This window comes from Tachypleus tridentatus, chromosome 13, assembly GCF_004210375.1.
Source record: "Tachypleus tridentatus isolate NWPU-2018 chromosome 13, ASM421037v1, whole genome shotgun sequence".
NCBI lineage: Eukaryota > Metazoa > Arthropoda > Merostomata > Xiphosura > Limulidae > Tachypleus > Tachypleus tridentatus.
This window is the reverse complement of record NC_134837.1, coordinates 56,047,074-56,067,421: the sequence shown is the minus strand read 5'-3', so window position 1 is coordinate 56,067,421 and position 20,348 is coordinate 56,047,074. Positions and strand designations below refer to the sequence as shown.

The 20,348-nt window shown below is 31.7% G+C and overlaps 1 protein-coding gene across 3 annotated transcripts in view; it reads left to right on the top strand.

Moving 5' to 3' along the window:
• Positions 1-19,214, top strand: part of LOC143241085 (serine/threonine-protein phosphatase PP1-gamma catalytic subunit B) — a 33,717-nt gene extending 14,503 nt beyond the window's left edge. The window contains exons 7-8 of one of the 3 annotated variants that reach the window (XR_013022174.1): positions 3,232-3,355; positions 11,714-13,926. Coding sequence is in view for 2 of the 3 variants with exons in the window: in XM_076484607.1 (XP_076340722.1) it covers positions 11,714-11,821 (108 nt within the window). In the remaining variant the exon portion in view is untranslated. Of the gene's footprint in view, positions 1-3,231; positions 3,356-11,713; positions 13,927-19,190 lie in introns of those variants that run through there. The other 2 variants (XM_076484608.1, XM_076484607.1) reach the window with 2 other exon arrangements.
• Positions 19,215-20,348: the final 1,134 nt, after the last annotated feature.

The following is a 20,348-nucleotide window of genomic DNA, read 5'->3' as shown; positions in this document are numbered from 1 at the left end:
CTGTTTATACCCTCAGCCTTGTATAACATGTATCACCTTTCTCTTAAGATTTGTTTTTTCTTGCTACTGGCTGCTGTTGTAGCTGGTCAAAGTTGTTTGTGATGCTTTATCACTATACCTGCATCCTCCTATACCCAGACAGGTCCTTTTTTCTTTTTTTTTAATCTAAGACACTGGTAGTCAGAGAAGGGGATAAATCTTTTTTGTCAGTTGATTTGGCTTCTGTTTCTGACCTCTATGACTAATTGTATCTCAAATGTTTGTTATGTCCAATTATGGCTTAAAGTTAGTGTTATCTTGCTAGACAACAAATATTTATTCATTGGTATCCTTCAGGTTCCTGGGATTTATCCCCAGTTACTTTGTTGAAGTGTGTACACAAATTGATCCATATCTCTTATTCTGGGCTCACTTTGGAGGTAAGGAGACTTTTGTGATTCACATCTCATTTAATTCATCATATTTTTGCAGCCTCATTAATTTGTACACTGGAGAAAATGGTGTAGACTTGGTTGACCTCTTGCAATACTTTTATCTTATTATTTGCTTGATCAGGCAACATCTTCATTTGATTGTTTTTGCCTACCCCTTGTAGCTATCTTAACCAATTTCACTAGATTATACAGAGGGGTGAGTATTTCCATTGCTGTCTTCAGGGCCTCTTCTTACCTTGTTTTCACAAGATCCCAGGTAGGTGTGCTTTATTCAAAACAGTTCTTCACTAACAACCAATAACATGATATACTTCATCTAGGTTGCAACAGGGTCTCTAGAAATGAGGTGCTACATAAGACTACCTAGAGGCAGGCCAGTGGTATTACTGTACTATGCTGGACTGCCACTCATGAACTGTCATGAGTAAAACATAAGGGAATTCTGCCCGTACCTTCTGATCACCAAATTTAACAAAGATAAGTTTCCTTTTAATGATTTAGGAAACTTTATTCCCCTTTTGCACTTTTTCCAGAGCATTGTTCCTCAGAATTCTCCAATGTATACTATCCCCTCATATTCTTCTAGTGCAGTTAGGTAGTTATTACCACATTTGATTTCAAGTCATTTGGGTGATGGGCAGAGGTTATTTCTCTATAGTGTTTGAGTACATTCCCTCCATGCTTGGAGAAAAGGGCAGGATTGGGGGAGCTCTTTTACCTAGGACCCTGGATGCTAGTAGGAGAGACACTAGCCTATGCAGGAGCCTATTCATAATACCAGTTTTTATTTAATGCTTTGCTACCTGGTTGGGTTGTGTGTGGTCCTTACTTTTAATGAATATGTTTTCAGTACCTTCTTTATGGAAAAAGAGTATCATTTCCTCATAATTCTAAGTGCAGAGTGGTACCATCCTGAGTCATTGATTGAGCACGATTTGTTCCATGTTCTCCCCATAATTTTATAGAGAAGGAGAATTTATCTTGCTCACAGGGTTGAGGAGTGAGGAAAAGTGTTTATAATTCCAGAATGGATGAGTTCTGTTTCCTCAGGTTTAGTATGGCATACAGGATCCCTCTCATTTCATATTTGAGGTGATGCCTTTCAGACTTCTTTAGGTTGCATAGAAGGTTTGTCCATTTCGGTGTTGCTTAACTTCTTGTAATGATTCCAGTGGCTCAGAATACACCACTCAATAGCTAAAGGTTGGGCTTCACTCACAAGTAAATACATTTCAGTCAAAATGTCTTAGCTACCAGTGTAGGATTTAGAAACATGGTCCTATAATTATATCCCCCACAGTGGAACCTTTGCTATCTGGTTGGGACCTGACCAATGGTGATGAAGGATCACATCAAATCCCACCCACAGTGCATGAATTAAGTTTTGGTTTGAAAACTTATCTGTTCTGGATGTAGTGCAGTTCCCCACTAGGGCACTAATCCTCTATTGGCACATCCACATCTAAGCAGACCATTCTTATCAGTATGTGTGATTCTAGCTGTAGTATGATCAGAAGTAAGTATATGTTTTGGAAGTTAACATTTTCTTGAATCAAAAATATATTTACAATAATAATTACCTCATTTCACACACTACCACCCTTCCACCCTCTAAAAGCGTGTGTTTGAAGCTGTGGACTTTGGCAGTTTTGTTGAAAAAATGATAATATTGTCTGAATTAGATGCGAATATACAGTACGAGAATAGAGGGCAGGTGGTGAGTGCCACAAGACAGATATTGTCAAGGGCAGTTAAGTGGTGGATAAAAGGCTGAAGCAAGTGAGAAAAAATCAGACCAGTGCTTAGATGGGTAAAAGAAGGAAACCCTAGCAATTGAATAATAGCGTAGTGTAAGAGGAGATAAATATTATTGAAAATACATTTTTTTATTTTAAAAAATGTTGACTTTTGCAGTTTTTTTATTTCAAAAGTACTATCACCTTCTGAACTTTATTTGTTGTGTTCACATTTCTGTTAAAAATGAACATTATCTGATGCTTTTAAGCCAAAAACTGGCAAAAACTAATCAGCTTATGTTGCGTAATAGTTTTTAATACTGATTTTATTCTAACAGGCATACTTATAAATATACTTGAAAATATTATTCACTTTATGTTTAACAGTGCATGTTTTAGAGTATGTATATTTCAATAGACCTCGGTTAGTGTTATTACACTAATGCTTCTCAAGTTCTTTAAACAATAAATATTTTAGGTAATTATATGTTGTTTTTTTGTTTTAAGCTTGTAATCAGAAACATCTCATTATTTTCACAGTTAAAGGTTTTTATTTATTTTTGCTTAACATTTTTTTGTAACTGTGTAACATTCAGGTTATCAATATTATTTACTTAAGTAATTTATAAGTAACATCCATAGAAGCTAGGAAGCATAATTGATGAACTTATGCAATTTAGTCACAATTTTAAATACATATTATTTTTATCATATTATGAATATATTAACTAAATGTACATGAGATTGGTTCATTGGACAAGCCTTGTATTTGGGAAGGAATGTTGACTATAATTCTGAATTTACTATATATATATATATATATATCTTGCCAAACTGATAGTAGAATATATAATCTATTGTGTACACATGTGCAGAAAAAAAGTTGTGTAAGTATTTGTAGTCAAGATATTTTTGTAAACTAAACATTTTAGTCTGACTCAGACTCTGACAAGTTGTCATGGAAAAATTAATATGCCATGCATAATCTACAGTTTGTATACTTTGTTTACTTAACATTTAAGACCTGTGAAATGCATTTGTGTTTTACTTTTTTTTCGTAGCCTTGTGTATTGTATTTGGAATCTGCTCTCCTCTGATAACTGGCATCAAATACATAATGCTTTATTGAATGTCACTCTGCAAGAGATAATCACTTGCACTTTGAACCATACCTTTGCACATAGGGTTAGTATTATTTTCTACAATTTGCTACAAGGTTTGTGTTTCTTGAGTGTTTCTTTTAATTGGGGTTTGAAAATCATATTACTGCCAAGTTTTTACGAATTTCTTGAAATGGGTAATATTTAGTAAAAATGAACAGATAATGAACAAATTACAATCTTCCCTACTGTCAAAACAATACCTGTCATCATATGCTGATTCATAACATCCATGTCTATAAATAAACATTTTTCTGCTTACATCTTTTTACAGTACAGACTTGACCATTGTTAATTCAACAGTCAAGGATACACACTTAAATTTCTGAAATTTAAGCTAGTAGCAGTGTTGAATCTTTGACCCAGTACTTTGGTGCAAATATTTGTAAGGTTAAAGTAGATCAATGCTATGTGATGTAATAGCCATGAACCACAAGCTTTGACATGACTGAAAACTATAGTGATTACTAGTTTGAAACTGTCATAACAGAATAGATGTCTGATCTTTCTTGTTAACAAATGGTGTGTGAAAACTAATAACACCTATTGTTATACAAGAAGGAAGAAAATTTTCAGTTGTACAGTGAAAAATCGTTCTTACATGTTTTTATCAGCAGTTTGCAGTAAGTCAGAAGCATCTGAACTTGTTAAAGAAGAGATCAGGAATTTCAAATCAATTCATATTTGTTGTCTTTTAGTATTTTCTCTGTGATTCTTAAAAAAAAGGGGGGGCAGTGTCACAAACAAGGCAGTTACTGTTATGTGGATTCAGCTTTCATAGGTCATAACACAACAGCTGATCGTCTCTCTGACATCAGTGTGTTGACAAAAAACTTTTTTAATTTAGAAAACCTGCTACTGGTATCAGTGGATGGAACAATTGTCAGCCATAAGTTCTATAAAGGTTTCAAATCTAGTGCCTTGTTTGAAGCTATAGATAAAGGGATTGTGATTATTGGATCATGTACTTTATACAATATACAGAATGGCTTCCAAGCTGCATTTAGCACCAACACTTGGTACCTAGAAAACACATTAAAGGCTTTATACAGACTTTTTATGGACACTGTTGTTTGACATTATTTGTATCCATAACATGCTCATCTGTGTTCCCACTGAAGTTTTGTACCCACTGATGTATATCGAACATTTCTGTGACAACAAGAGCTTTGGATGTATTGCCACATCTAATTACTTTTGCGGAAAAAATTGTGACGCTAGTTCACCTTCCAGAAGTCGAAGAAATACATGTGACAGTTTGTTCCTTCCTGCAAATCTACATTATTTAACCTTTGTGGCAAACCATGTGTCTGGCTATTTTGAGAATTACCAATTGGGGTAACTGAATAATACCATTCATGTCTATTGACTGGGGAAACATGGTAGAGAATCTGATGAATAGAGTAATTAAATATGAAATATCAAGCCACTTCCTGGCACCTTGAAAGTTGCAAAGTATAAAATGTATTTTATGTTTCTCAAGTGTATGTTGGTTTTTCAACAAGAGAAAATTTTTAAAAATTTCAAGTAGAGGCAAGGAAGTGCATTGTTCATCTGCTGAAGAAGTTAATGACAAGATTAACATTCAAGTCAGTTTTATTTGGCATACTTCTTGTCTCAGTCAACTTAAAATGACAAAGAGTTCAAAATAGCATAGTAAATTAAAATGAATGCTGGCATACTTTGTAGAGTTAAAGTGATTCCTTGAACAAAATTATAACTAAATAGGAAATGCAAGCACTGTTTTGTAAGATGAAGTCCCCAGCTAGCATAACCACTTCCTTTATAATGACAGTAGTACTTGAAAACATTTTTTGCACAACAATTGAAAGGAAAACAAAATAATCTAGAACTGTGGTCCATTACCAAACTGCTCCTGGTACTTTCACATAGACAGGTTATTGTTGAAAGATATTTTTCTGTAAATTAAAATCTCATTGAAAAATCTCATGTAAGAAGCTTTCTTCTTACATACATCTTTCAGAGGCTAATCCATTATGCAATTACAAAAGCTGGATGAAGAGAGAACATACTGGTTACCTAAAACATGATTCTATATTGCAATTCTGCTAGGTGAAAATATGAGTAATACATAATCACTCAACAAGGGTACAAAAAATGAGAAGAGAATGCTGGAGAAAGACATTAAGCATCTACAGGAAGAAATAAAAAAAGAAGCAGAAAAATTTTCCAAACCTCAAAAATGGATCCTTAGACGTAATTGTTTCTAAAAATCTCTAAAAGAAAATAACTCTAATTCAGGAGGTGTTACAAAGAAGATAAAAAAAAAAATCAAAACAAACTATTTTTGGAAACCTGAAACAAAGTTAGAGAATGTGTGATAAGTAATATAGAAAGAAAAGAAAGAATTAAATTGAATATTTTTAGGATATAACTAAAAGAAAATAAGCTCAGTTAGGATGTGATCTGTAAGATACAGAAAAATAAGCTCAGTTAGGATGTGATCTGTAAGATACAGAAAAATAAGCTCAGTTAGGATGTGATCTGTAAGATACAGAAAAATAAGCTCAGTTAGGATGTGATCTGTAAGATACAGAAAATAAGCTCAGTTAGGATGTGATCTGTAAGATACAGAAAAATAAGCTCAGTTAGGATGTGATCTGTAAGATACAGAAAAATAAGCTCAGTTAGGATGTGATCTGTAAGATACAGAAAAATAAGCTCAGTTAGGATGTGATCTGTAAGATACAGAAAAATAAGCTCAGTTAGGATGTGATCTGTAAGATACAGAAAAATAAGCTCAGTTAGGATGTGATCTGTAAGATACAGAAAAATAAGCTCAGTTAGGATGTGATCTGTAAGATACAGAAAATAAGCTCAGTTAGGATGTGATCTGTAAGATACAGAAAAATAAGCTCAGTTAGGATGTGATCTGTAAGATACAGAAAAATAAGCTCAGTTAGGATGTGATCTGTAAGATACAGAAAAATAAGCTCAGTTAGGATGTGATCTGTAAGATACAGAAAAATAAGCTCAGTTAGGATGTGATCTGTAAGATACAGAAAAATAAGCTCAGTTAGGATGTGATCTGTAAGATACAGAAAAATAAGCTCAGTTAGGATGTGATCTGTAAGATACAGAAAAATAAGCTCAGTTAGGATGTGATCTGTAAGATACAGAAAAATAAGCTCAGTTAGGATGTGATCTGTAAGATACAGAAAAATAAGCTCGGTTAGGATGTGATCTGTAAGATACAGAAAAATAAGCTCAGTTAGGATGTGATCTGTAAGATACAGAAAAATAAGCTCAGTTAGGATGTGATCTGTAAGATACAGAAAAAAAAGTTGAAATAAAATGTTTCATGAAATCTGTGAAAGAAAATGAAAGCTGATTTAGAAGGTGTGGATGAGCAAAATCCAAAAACAAAATAGCGTTTCAGGATATCTTTTAAAGGAAATTAGCAAGATAGAAAAGAATCTAATTGAACTGTTTAAGAATGTTTCTTAGTTTTTTCGTTAGATTGTCATTGACGGAGAGTTTTGTTTTTTTTCTGTTTGAGCATTTTGAACTTAGAAATACTTTAGTTACACTGCCAGTTCAAGTGAATGTCTCATCTGTACTCTTTTGTTAAAGGTAGAATTTTGCACATCCTGAATCTTTAGTCTTAAGCTTGATAACTAAAAATAAAATACAAAATTCTATGACTTTTGATTCTTTCTTCAGGCATAACAAGAAAGGATTAAAGAAAATAGTCAAAAGCCATTACATATAATGCTAAATGTTATGGAATGTTATTTTTTTTGTCTTTAAGTATGTGAAAATAAACTTTATTTGATTAAAAGCCATGTTTTGGCCTTTGAAAAGAAATTCTTAAGAGTCCACATATTTTATTTACCTTCCATGTCTCATTAATCTTGTGGAAGTACATTTTTAGGTAAAGAAAATGTTAACATCAGAATATTATTGCAACATTGTAGACTTAGGATATAAATATGAGTTGTATTCTGATGGTTTTACCATTATTGGTCTTTTACCCTATTTTAGTGACCACATAACTGCTTCAGTTGGTAAAGATAAGTAACAAATATAAATAATTAATGACATTAAAACTATTTGGATATATAAAATGAAACTTTTTAATTAATAATTTAAAAGTTCAGTGTTTTTATTTTTGTGATGTTTGAGTAATAATAAATTTACTACCATACAAATAAACAAGATTTTATGTCATCTGCATAATTTGCTGTCACAGAACTATGTTACTTTGAGTAACATGAGCTTAAGGTTAATCTGTATACATGCATTGTGATAGCTGAACAAACATTTTTCACACTATTTGTTCAGCTGGCTGGCTAATTAACCACAGCCTTTTTCTGACTTGAAAAAACAACAAACAAACTTGTGAGTTTGATTGATCATGGTAACTGCAAGTCTGATTAATGGCATTGTTATATAAATTTTGTTACACCCATTGCTCAGTACCAGAACAGGCATGAAAAGAAAGAGGAAACAACTAGATGTTTACATGCATTAATTAAACAATATCTTTTGCATTATGTGGTGTCTTGTCAGTTTTTGTACCATCCACTGTTTCATTATTTTTATGGCATTGACCAGTCTGAAATTATCAAATTTTGCATCAGTGAATAAATGGTGTCAGCATATACCTATTTTTTAGGATTTCATGATCAGGCTGTTGATCCTGCAAAACATTTGGGAAATTCCTTGAATTTCTAGTTTTGATAAGTTTATGAATCCTGTTGCTATGTCAAGTTTGTTGCCATTGTTATGATAGCTGCACTTTTTATTAATTTAGGAACGTCTATATATAGCTAAATGTCTATCTGTTACACTATATTTCCTGAACAGTTAAAATTTCATATCAGTATCAACATTGATCCCTCAGTTTTCATATGTTGAATACTCAATCTGAGAAAAAACAAAACAAAAAACATTATTAATAATTCAAAATGTTTCTTTTTATGAGGTAGTTTCATGAAAGAAAAACATAGGACTTCTTCCACTGACTGATTAAAAGGAATATTTTTAAGATGAAATCATGAACAAAAGAAATGTAAATAGAGAGAAGTGTGTTTCAACGTATATATTTATTGTGTTTGGTTTATATATCCCCCATGTCAATATTGTATACATCCATGGCTTTATTATACAATGTAAATCTAATTGGTTTGATATGAATATATCTTCTTTGACATTGCTAATAGAAATCTTTCAAAAATGATCACTTTGGTAGCAGACATTTCTTGCACTTGGTAAAATGACAAGGAACATTGATGTCCACAGGAAAAAAATATCCTGAGGACTACTTCAGGAATCTGAAAACTATTGTTTTGAATGTGCCCATTGCATTGAAACTCAAACATTTTTTTCAATATGATTTTGTTGTTGAAGTAATGCATGGAATGACAAAATACATTTGTAAAAGGCCCTCTAGACACTAATATTGTATAAATGCTCTGATCCAAGAGATTGGATTGACTACAATCTTTTTATTTATTCATTACTAGTTAAATGAAAATGCAAGAATTTTTCTTCAAGAATTAAATGAAGTAATTAAGAATTGACTATATTTATGTTTTATGTTCCTTCTCATTCACTGAGAATCAAGTTTATTTATGCACATGCACTCACACATTTGTTTACTTTCCATTGTAAAAGTACTCAAATTCCAAAGTGAAATACAGTTTTATGCATATATCACATCATTTGGTATATAATATTAAGTTATAATCAGTGATGTCGAGAAAATCCACTTGTAGAGAAAAATATAAATGTAAAAACGGCTTGTTTGGGTTGAGAAAATATTTTATGTAGAGGAGCAAACAACGTTTCAACCTTCTTCAGTCATCGTCAGGTTCACGAAGAAAGAAAGAGGTAACTGACCAGAAGCTGACCACATGTTTGAAAGGGGTTGAGTAACTGAGTGTTGAAATGTAGAGGGCAGTGTTAGATGTTTGAATATATAATTTTCTATTATTTATTTTATTATTTTTAATATAAGTATAAAGGTGTTCCTTTGTATTGGTTTATTTTGGGTTTAAGTTGTTGTATAAGTAAGGCTTCTTTAAATTGTGTGTTGGTTCTTGTAATTTTCTTGTAACTAAAAAAACTAAGATGCAAACAATAGAAAAGACATCATGACAAATCGTTGACTAACCTCATAATTAACAGATCTGACCAACAATTAAACACAGACGAGATACATCTACTTAACAAAGGACTCAACTTCGCAATAGCACCTAGGTACATTCCAACCTTAGAAATCAAAACATGTTTAGAAAATCTAGCCAGGAGACTTATGATACTTTCTACAGAAAACAGACATTAATTCCATTAAAAACCTAAAACAAGACAAAAACATAAAAATCCTAAAACCAGATAAAGGTAACGCTAAAGTCATAATGAACACGAATGAATACATCCAAAAAATGAAGAATATCCTATCAGACACTAACAAATTTAAACCAATACACACAAATCTAACAAAGACACACAAAACACTACTAAAAAAAATACTACTAAAAATGAAAAAAGCCAACACAATTTCACAAACACTTTATTCCTACCTACATAAAACTGACTCACGCACACCACAAATATACGGCATCCTCAAACCTCATGAACCAGATTGTCTATTACAACCAATAATGTCCACATATGAATTGTTTAATTACAATCTTGGTAAATACATAGCATGGGCATTCTCCAAATATGTAACATCAACCAGCTCATTCATCAAAGACTCTTTTAATTTCAAGTCTAATCTAAATTAACTTAATCAAAAAGCCTTAATGGCCAGTTTCGATGTTATATCCCTCTTTACAGAAGTTCCAACCACTGAAGCCTGCAAGATAGTTTAAAAACTCTACATCTGAGATCCTAATCCATCAGTAGAGATTCCCAGCAACCAATTAGCAACCCTCATAGAATTCACCACAATGAAGACAAACTTCATGTTCAACAACCACAACTATATACAAACAAATGGCCTAAGTATGGGCAACCCAGTATCACCAGTTCTAGCCAATATTTTTATGACACAAGTTGAAACACAAGTAATTAACACAGCATTACATCCACCACTATACTGGTACAGATATGTTGACGACACGGTTGTGGGATTCACATCTACAGAACACACACTTAATTTTTTCAATCACATTAATTCTATACATCCCAACATTAACTTCACATGTGAACAGGAAGAAAGCAATCAAATATCATTTCTTAACCTTAAAATTACAAGAACCAACAGACAATTTAAAACAGAAATCCACCGAAAAATCACCCATACTGGACTATACATTCCTTGGGACTCAGCACATGAAACAAAACAAAAACTCAACATACTAAGAAACCAAATAAACACAGCCATAAAACTATGCTCACCAGATAAAATTAATGATGAATTAGACAAAATAAAACAATACTTCATCAACATCAATAAGTTTCCTCCACAAACTGTAGAAAACATTATACGCACACATTTAGACAAAAAGCAAAATAAACAAAAGTAAATATATTCCATGAATCAAAATATCACGAAACCATATACAACTGCATACCATATACTTCCGACATCAGCAGAAATATAAACAACATTTGGCAAAAATTAGTAACAAAATATGGCATTCCAATTAATACCAAATTTATTCAAAAACCAGGCACAAAACTGAAGTCTATACTATGTAAAAACTACACTGACAAACACCACACCAACATTATTTATAAAATACAATGTGATAACTGCCACAACTTCTATATTGGAAAACAAGTAGAAAAATGGAAACCAGATTCAAAGAACATGAAAAGTCACCTTCACACGTTTTCGAACGCTATAAGTCAAATAAACACAACATAACCATAGAAAACACTTAAATAATAAATAAAGAAGCAAACGTAAACAAATGCAAAATTAAAGAAGCCTTACTTATACAACAACTTAAACCCAAAATAAACCAATACAAAGAAACACCTTTATAGCTATATTAAAAATAATAAAATAAATAATAGAAAATTATATATTCAAACATCTAACCCCTGCCCTCTACATTCGACACTCAGTTACTCAACTCCTTTCAAACATGTGGTCAGCTTCCGGTCAGTTTCCTCTTTCTTTCTTTGTGAACCTGTCGATGACTGAAGAAGGTTGAAACGTTGTTCGCTCCTCTATGTAAAATATTTTCTCAACCCAAACGAGCCATTTTTACGTATATATTTAGTTATAATAACTTAAGTTTATGGCTGTTATATTTCTATGCTATACAATTCAAAGTGTGTGGGGAGTTTATAAATATATGTGTGTGTAATGTGAATAATTTATTTGTTTTAATTATTTGTCAAAATATAATTATAAATAATTTCAGTTGGACAAAAGTAACATAAAAAACCAACTTTACAGATTCTGAAACCAGCAGACAAGAAAAATTTTCCATACGGAAAGATGGCTTCAAATCGCCCAGTAACACCTCACAGAGGTCAGTTGACCAAGAAAAACAGCAAGAAATGATACAATGCAGTTAAACTTTATTGTTGTTTTCTTCTTGAATGACCATGTAGCTCAAGTTTACTGTTTTATAAAAGATGTTGAGTGATTGGATGTTACAACTTTTAAAAGCTTTAGAATCAAAACAGAAGCTTTATACAAAAAAACATTGTTTTAAACCTTTCTAAATGTTGGATTCATATATATATATATATAAAATAAAGAGTGTTTGTTGTTGTAATAGCAGCCTATCACAAGTATATTTGTAATTCATTGGTTATAATGTTTTAACAATTTAAGACAAATCCAAGATTTTTTCCTTGTGATTAATTTTGGAGACACTTGTGTGTTTAAATCATTTAAGAAAATTTTGAGATAATTGTTTAGTTAGCATAACAATTGTAGATATAATCATGTTGTATCATCAGAATTCATTTAAATATTATTTTTTTTCTTTGATGTATATCTCTTGTTTTCGACATTTTATTTCTGGAAGTATTAGTTAGCAGTTTAAAAAAACATTCACAGTAAACATTCAAAACAGATTCAATTGTGAGAAATGTTTGAAAATATGTGAATATTAATTAGGGAAGAAAATAGGTTTGCAGCTATTTTATTCAGTTCTTTAATTTTTAGATGCTCTGGATGAAAAAAAGATGCTTTATATATAAAACATTTTTGTAGTATGTTTTTTTAATACTAGTTTTTTTCAGGAGAGGGGTATATCTATTTCAAGAAAATAGTACAAAATCTGTGTTTTAGTAAATATGGTTCAGTCATGATTTTACCATGAGAAACAGTCACATGTGAATATGACATTAGAACCTGACCTAGTGGCATTCTGTAGTGATTCTTCTTCCAGAAATCTGTGTTTTTAGAAAAGGTTTATGTGGCTGGTGGTTAAACGAAAATGGTCTTTAAAAATTTATGTATGCTCGGAAGAAATTTACTTAGGAGTTCTGTGCAGTTTGATTCAGTTTTCTGACACATTACAATTTTGAGAACATCAACCCTCAGTGAAGAACTGATATTTATTAAAACACACTGTACATTTTATGATTATTATATATGCTGTTTTTTTCTTGTAAATTCACCTTATTAGTATTGAGTTAAAGAATTTGTGAATTAATAAGCATTAGAAAAATAAAATTTAAAAGATGATAGTTTTTGATTTAAATAATTTTTATTATTGACATCAGTGTCGGTCTTTTGGAGTTTCTGTGTATTTTGATTTGCACTGTCTTCTCATTCTTCAATTTGTTTTTACTTGTTTTCCTTTGGCTATATACAACTTATCATTTTGTATCATTTTAATTTATTTCTTTACAACTTCAAAAGCTTTAATCAGCAGTTTCAGGCATAAAAATCATAATTTAGAAAACTTTATTTTGACCTTTGACCTAAAAATAATAAATTAGCCTCATCCCATTCCCTTTTTTTAACACATGCTAAGAATCAATTATTTCATTCATCTTGAAGATGAACTTTAAACTTAGTAAATAGTTGCAAAGTTATTAGTTGCTTGAATTTTGTATAAAATATGAAGACCAAATACTGCTGTAAAGAACTGAGTTTAACAATATTTTCTGTGTTTGCTAATTCAGTTACAGTTCTTTGTATAGTTTTTGAGGTGTAACAGTTTCTTCACAGACATTGGGCAGTTTTTTTGTGGCTAAGCATATGATCTTTGTTATTAGGATTTTTTGTTTATTATTCTTGCTGAAGAACATATGTTCACTGCAAGTTAATTTACTAATTTTGATTAAACAAGTAGAAGTTTAACCTTAAGTACTTTAGCTAAAATTACTCACAGTAACTTCATACTATATATCTAATTTTCAGTAAATATAACAGTTATAGAAGCACAAAATTAATTGACTTTTCATCATAAGGCACCTACTAGAGTGATGCTATTTGTAGTACTTGTTCTGTTCCAGTTGTCCCTTCATTTATGTTATTGTTTGGCTTGGTTGCTTATGTAAATGTTCCTAAGTAACAAAGTAACTAATTGTATTCAAAATGGTAGAGAATTTTGTCAACTTACCACAGCATCATCGTAATTATGTAGAGAAGACACAATGTGTCTTGTGTTGAATTCTTATGAATAAAGTGAAAGATGATACATTTTTCTTCTGTTTTTCATGTTTTGATTCTGTTTTAGTCTCTTGAGGACATGACAAGTTTTTTGAATTGTAAATTATTTCAGATTGCTGAATAATATGAACCATATATAATTATTTTTCTTGTGAAACAGATTAAGTGAAGTATAGAGATGAGTAATTTCAATTTTTAATTTAGCCCAAGGCTTAATTTTAACTCAACTGGTGATTGATTTGCAGAGATAGAGAGTACATTTAAATGAAAATAAAAACTGCTGAAACTCTTCTCATTTTGTAGGTTCATCATATTGTGTTACAGTTTTAATATAAATTTGAACTCAGCTTGGAATTATTAACAGGGGATAATGCTGTGTATTGAATCTACATTTGTAGAATCATATGTTTTGAGTATAGAATACAATAACTTTCTGTAGATATTTTGTAAATAAATAAGTAAAATTAAAAATACTGATATTAGGGTAAATTGAGATTAGGCTTATGGCTATGTATTTTACACATTGTAATGTGTTATTTCACCCAAATATTTACAGTTTTAAAGTTATTATAATACATATTTAAACCATTACAATTAATTTAGGCCATAATAACACATTACACTTAAGCTCTGGTTAAAACTGATTTTGGGAAAGAAATATGTGTTCAATGTTTTAACATTATGTTTGTATTGTAAGTTATTTTGTTGTGTGTATGCTGTAACAGCATTTAATTAGTACTTGTATTAAAGCATTTAAGTAAATCGAGTTAGAATACACGAAAATCAAAAAATATTTGTGAATATTTTAAAGGCTTTGAAAGTTAAAGTAACTGATCATGGAAGTCTCAGTCATCTATGAATGCAATTCTGAGATTTTAATGTTTAAAAATAGCAACATGACAGAAGTTAGTAACTTATGGCTTTTCAGTTTGGATATTGCTTTGGTGTGTTTTTGTCTGTCTTTTGTTTGTTTTTTTTCGATTTTTTTATGTTATCAAAAAATAGTTATATGGTCTTTTCTCATATGCTACAATGGGCTTGAATCATATTGGTTTGGAAGTTGTTCTTGATGCATGGGTGAAGTCCTATACAACTTGGCTGTTCTGCACTGGCTAACCTTTATCTGCCTCCAAATTAACACCACACAAGTATTTACATTGTCCTCAGTCTCATAAATCTCAACTTTTAATTCCTTGTCAAGCCAGTGTACTAGTGGTTCACAAATAACATACAGCTTTAACTTATTAATAGGTTCAAGTTATCTTAGCTGGAGCACAGTATCATAGACTGAAATGTTTAAATACAAGATAAGACCATTCCAATCACAAAATTAGTTACTTACATGTTTCTGCCCCCTTCCCCAGTACTCTTAGTGAGCAGAGCACAGATAGCCTATTTGTGTAGCTTTGTGTTTAATTCCAAACAATCACTCCATCTTGCATATTTTTAGCATGATAAAAGTCAAACCTAGTGGGGGCTTAAATTTTCATTTTATTAATGTATAGATATTCTATACATCATTTGGTGCTGAGATTCATGTGTATTAACTGATTCGAATGTTAAACACTTCTAATATTACAGCAAACTCTATTGATATATGTGCAATGGGAAGTTGGTTGCTGCTCCTTTGTCTGTGTATCATCATGACATTGAGCAGGTGTTTTACAATAATTTCAGTAAAGATTCACAGATTATGCAAGCACTGTTTGGATGATCTCAGATGGGTAGTACAGTAAATTTTCCTTTTTAGTTTTTAGATTATGCAAGTATTTATGAAAATAAGTTAGGTTCATATACATATTTATTATATATGTACATGTTTGGTGTCACACGGTATTCTCACATGTTATGTATTATAATCTATCTAAGAAGAGTTTCCATCACGCATTACAATTTCAAGTAGCTAGAAATTTAAAGTTAGACGTTAATGTCAGTATGTATTTCTGATATTTGCCAAAAAGATTAATTCACACAATTTTCTTTCTTAACATAAATATATTTTAATATATAAACAACAATACAATTTATATTAGCAGTTATTACAAATAATGGTTTATATAAAAGAGTTTCACAAAGTTACAAAAATGGAGTCTTCTATCTGATTTGGAACTGAATCTTTATCGACATTCCATGTCCACGAAGAGCTAATTAATCTTGTGTTGATACACAGATACATTTCACAAGCTTACTTTTCACAGAGGAAGACAGATATCTAATGTTCTCTTAGAAATACTAACATCCAAAGTTAATTCACTGAAGTTTGTAATGTTTTAAATCTATAAACGTTCCTGGTCAAATATCTATTTTATAAGTGTTAATCACAATTATAGCTTCTGAGGTTTATAGTTTACTGACTGTAGCTGACCAACAATATTCTATTACAATCTCTTGACTAGCTTTTATACTCGTTAGGCAAAATTCTTGACAATTTAACAATATTCACTAGTTACACTAGTGTTTTTATAAAATATATATTGTTGATTTAAGAATTACACTGGAGAATCATTCACAAATTTAGAGAACAGGTGGGACTTGCACAATGCACATTTAACTATATGTTACATGCATTAAACTGAAACAAATGCAGATATAACAAATGCATAACAATAAATCTGTTACACACATTACCTTGTATTTCATACATGAATACAATAAATGGAGAGCATAATCACAGACAGTAACAAAAATTTTGATCAGAATGTCAATATGACAAAATTCAAGTTCTAACTGTGGTTATTGACTTGTGCACCAACAAAAAAAAAGACAATGTACCCAATATTTTTATAGCTGCCAGGGAAAGAGAATATTCAGTTTTAGAACTATTCAAAAGCATTTGAAGTTGTTCACAGAAAGTAGAACCACTGATAGTTGTTTATATGACATATCAAGGGAATACATGTCACACCCAATGCTTTCATTAGTTGTAATGTTATATGTTAAATTTTTAGAACTAAAATGTTTTACAAACATATAGTTTTACTTAATATTTTTATAACACTGGTTTTCTGCACAAGTTGCAGTTAGAACATACATTAGTGTGGGCTGTTCTTGTACAGCTTGAGGCATATTAATAACATCTGTGCAAGGTTGTTATTTTAAATTTCTTCAAGTATCAAAAACTAAGTCATATGTGGGTATGAGGTCTACATTAATGCATTCATAATATCAGGAGATATTCGTGCGTGCCATTTTTCCGCTGAAACGCAGATTTCCACGGTTTCAAATGGCCAATGATCACCGACGAGATTCGTGTAAATTCGAGGAGAAAATATGAGCGATTTGGGGGCCGGGTAGGTGGTTTTTGAGGAGAAATCGTATTTTTTCAATGTTTATTGCAGAAAAAAAAATCTGACCGCCATCTTGAGGCAGTCTCATTGTAGTCTCGTGGTCTGGTATCGTGTGCATACCAGACGATAAAATATTCTCTACGCCCAAAGAAACAACAGTGATTGAAATGTTTAAAAGGAAAGATGTTCATTTTGATCCTGTAGACAAGAGAATGTGTAAGGACATTAGATCAGCAGCTTCAAAGTATACCTCAAAGCTGAGGGAGAATCAGAAGAAAAGGGCAGAAAGGTTTGAGGCCTATGGTTCTGTGAAATCTGGCCCAGCCACCTTGGCTAAAGAAAAAGTCCAGAAAGCCCCAGAGGCACAGAGAGCTGCCCATTCAGAGAAGGAGAGAAAAAAAGTTTGGAAGAGAGCACTGGAAACCCTTGTCTCAAAAAAAGAGGAAAGTAGCCAAGATTGATTAAAGGAAATTAAGTGATTTGAAATTTGACTGTAATTTATGCAGCAGAGCAGAAGTTGATATCAGTGACTGAAAAACATTTTATTATTATCTGCAGCATACAGTGCCAGTGGTTTATTTTAAAGCATATCATTAATTTTATTTTGAAGCAATGTCAAAGCTTTCCTTGATTTGCTGTTTCAGTTTGTATTGTGAAAGAATGAAAATATACTGATATTGAGGTACCAGTAATTTACTGACAAGATTGTATAGATGAACAAGTTTTACTGTAGGTAGTCATGTAGAGTAATTTTAAGTAAGTTGAAATTTTAATGGAATACATGCACCAGAGCAGTAGTTGTTGATGTCAGTGACTGTACAAAATTTAATTTCTGAGGCATATCACTGATATCAGTAGTTTAATATTGAACCATATCAGTAGTTTAATTTTTAAGCAATGTCATAGCTTTCCTTCATATGCTGTTTTAGTTTGTATTGTCAATTTGTGAAAGAATGGAAAATTCACTGACATTAAGGTACCAGTAGTATAATGACAAGATTGCATAGATGAACAATTTGAACTGTAGGTAGTCATGATTAGTCAAAAGAGCAATTTTATGTGATTTGAAAATTATATGGAATATATGCAGCAGAGAAGTAGTTATTGGCAATGACTGTAAAACATTTAATTGGCAACATACCAGTAGTTGATGATGATGATGTTATTGATGACAAAAAGGATAATAATGAAATGATTTGTGTTTGAAATATTTACTGAGTTATTTTGGCTTTATTAACTCATATTACTAATATATTTTGATTTAGAAAAAAAAAGTAAACTGAATAAATAGCAAATAAACAATCTTAAATTTCATTTATTTACTTTTTATTTTATTTGTTAATTTTAGATATTTTGATATATCTTCTAAAAAATGAATGCAAATTAAAAGAATAAATCAATCTGCTAAAAACTGTAAATGAAAGTTATAGTTTTTATTAGTTTGATTTAGTCTTTGAATTTCCTTTTGTTATTTTACATGATATATATTGTGTACTTTTCCAACATTGCAATGTCAAAAAACATAAAGAAATTATGTCCCAGGTTGCACCAAATCACACCAAATAGCATCCATTTTTTTAAAATTTCCGTGGTGTGGCACCTCTGGCACCAGGCTACATACCTTTTCCTCTTTTTTTCATAAATGTCATTGGCATGCCTGGATATTAGCCACTTTTAGGATGGTTAGTTTGCTTTCAGTTACTTGTGCAGAAAGTCATACCAGATAATGCTACAAAACTTATGGCATGCAAATAGTACTCATTAACATGGCAGTAGTCTGGTGAAGTTTGTATTCCACATGAAACATGTTAGACTAGGGTATATGAATATGTGAGAGAAATTTTCTCACACAATACATGTGTATATGTAGTCTGTATGAAAATTTTAATACACTGCACTTCCAAACTTGTGATGAAGTATGCTTTGTTTTAACGGTACTGTTTCAACATCTAAACCAACACTACTAGCTGAACTTAGTATCATAAACTCAGAATGAAGTCTGTGTTTTTCAGTGGTATTGAGAACCTTGAAGACTATCCTGAGGTGTACAATATTCTAAGGGTCTTATGGTGGCTGATGGATAAAGACATCTTGCTAGCTGAAACATCCAATGTGCAGACTATTTGAAACTATAGGAAATCTCTTGCAGGAATCCAGGCACCTTGAGACTTCACTTTCATTCAACTTACCATTTAGCACTAAATCATTCTGTTTTCTTCATACCAAGGATCAGCTGCAATTCTTGCAGAACTGGTGAAAAAGAGAGGTGAAGGAACAAAGTGAAAATATTAGAAAAGTGTCCTTTTTGGAGATCTTCTGAGTCCAAGAATCATTAAAACAGCATCTGTTGTGACTTCTTGTGAAATCATAATGTTTTCAAACCTCCAAAAGGCTTACAAATGCAAAATCTTCAGAGAAACACTGAATAGTTAATACAAAGGATGCTGCTTTGTGATGATTGGCTGCTTCAACCAGGAGGAGGAGAGACTGTGATGTCACAGTGCCACGAAGTGGAACCAGAGGATGCGTTGCTGTGGGAGAGGTGATGTTAAAATGTTGGTGAAATTGAGTGACGTTGATGTTTTGTTAAAATTATAGTTTTAACATACATCTTCAATGTCAATGTTGTAGATTTTAATGTATATTTAATTTTATGTCCTGTTTATGTTTAGCATAAAAATAAAAGAGTTTTTGACAGAGTATTTCTTTTACCAAGGTCAGTGCTGCGAGAGCAAATTTAATTACTAAAGGCAGTGTTTCTGAGGACTAATGGTGTGTGTTATAGCAAAGCCACATCAGGCAATCTGCTGTGTCCACTGATGGGAACTGAACCCCAAATTTTAGCATTGTAAATTCATAAATGAACTGCTGTCTCACTGAGGTACATTACCACAGGCATTGTTACTGCAGAAGATTATCATTTAGTGTCCCAACTTATGTTTACTTTTTCACTCATATATTTAATTATATTATTACAAGCCCACCATGGCCAGGTGGCTAAGGTGCTGAACTCGTAATCTGAGGGTCACGGGTTTGAATCCCCGTTGCACCAAATATGATTGCCCTTTCAGCTGCAGGGGCATTATAATGTGATGGTCAAACCCACTATTCATTGATAAAAGATAGCTGAAGAGTTGGCAGTGGGTAGTGATGACTAGCTCCCTTCCCTC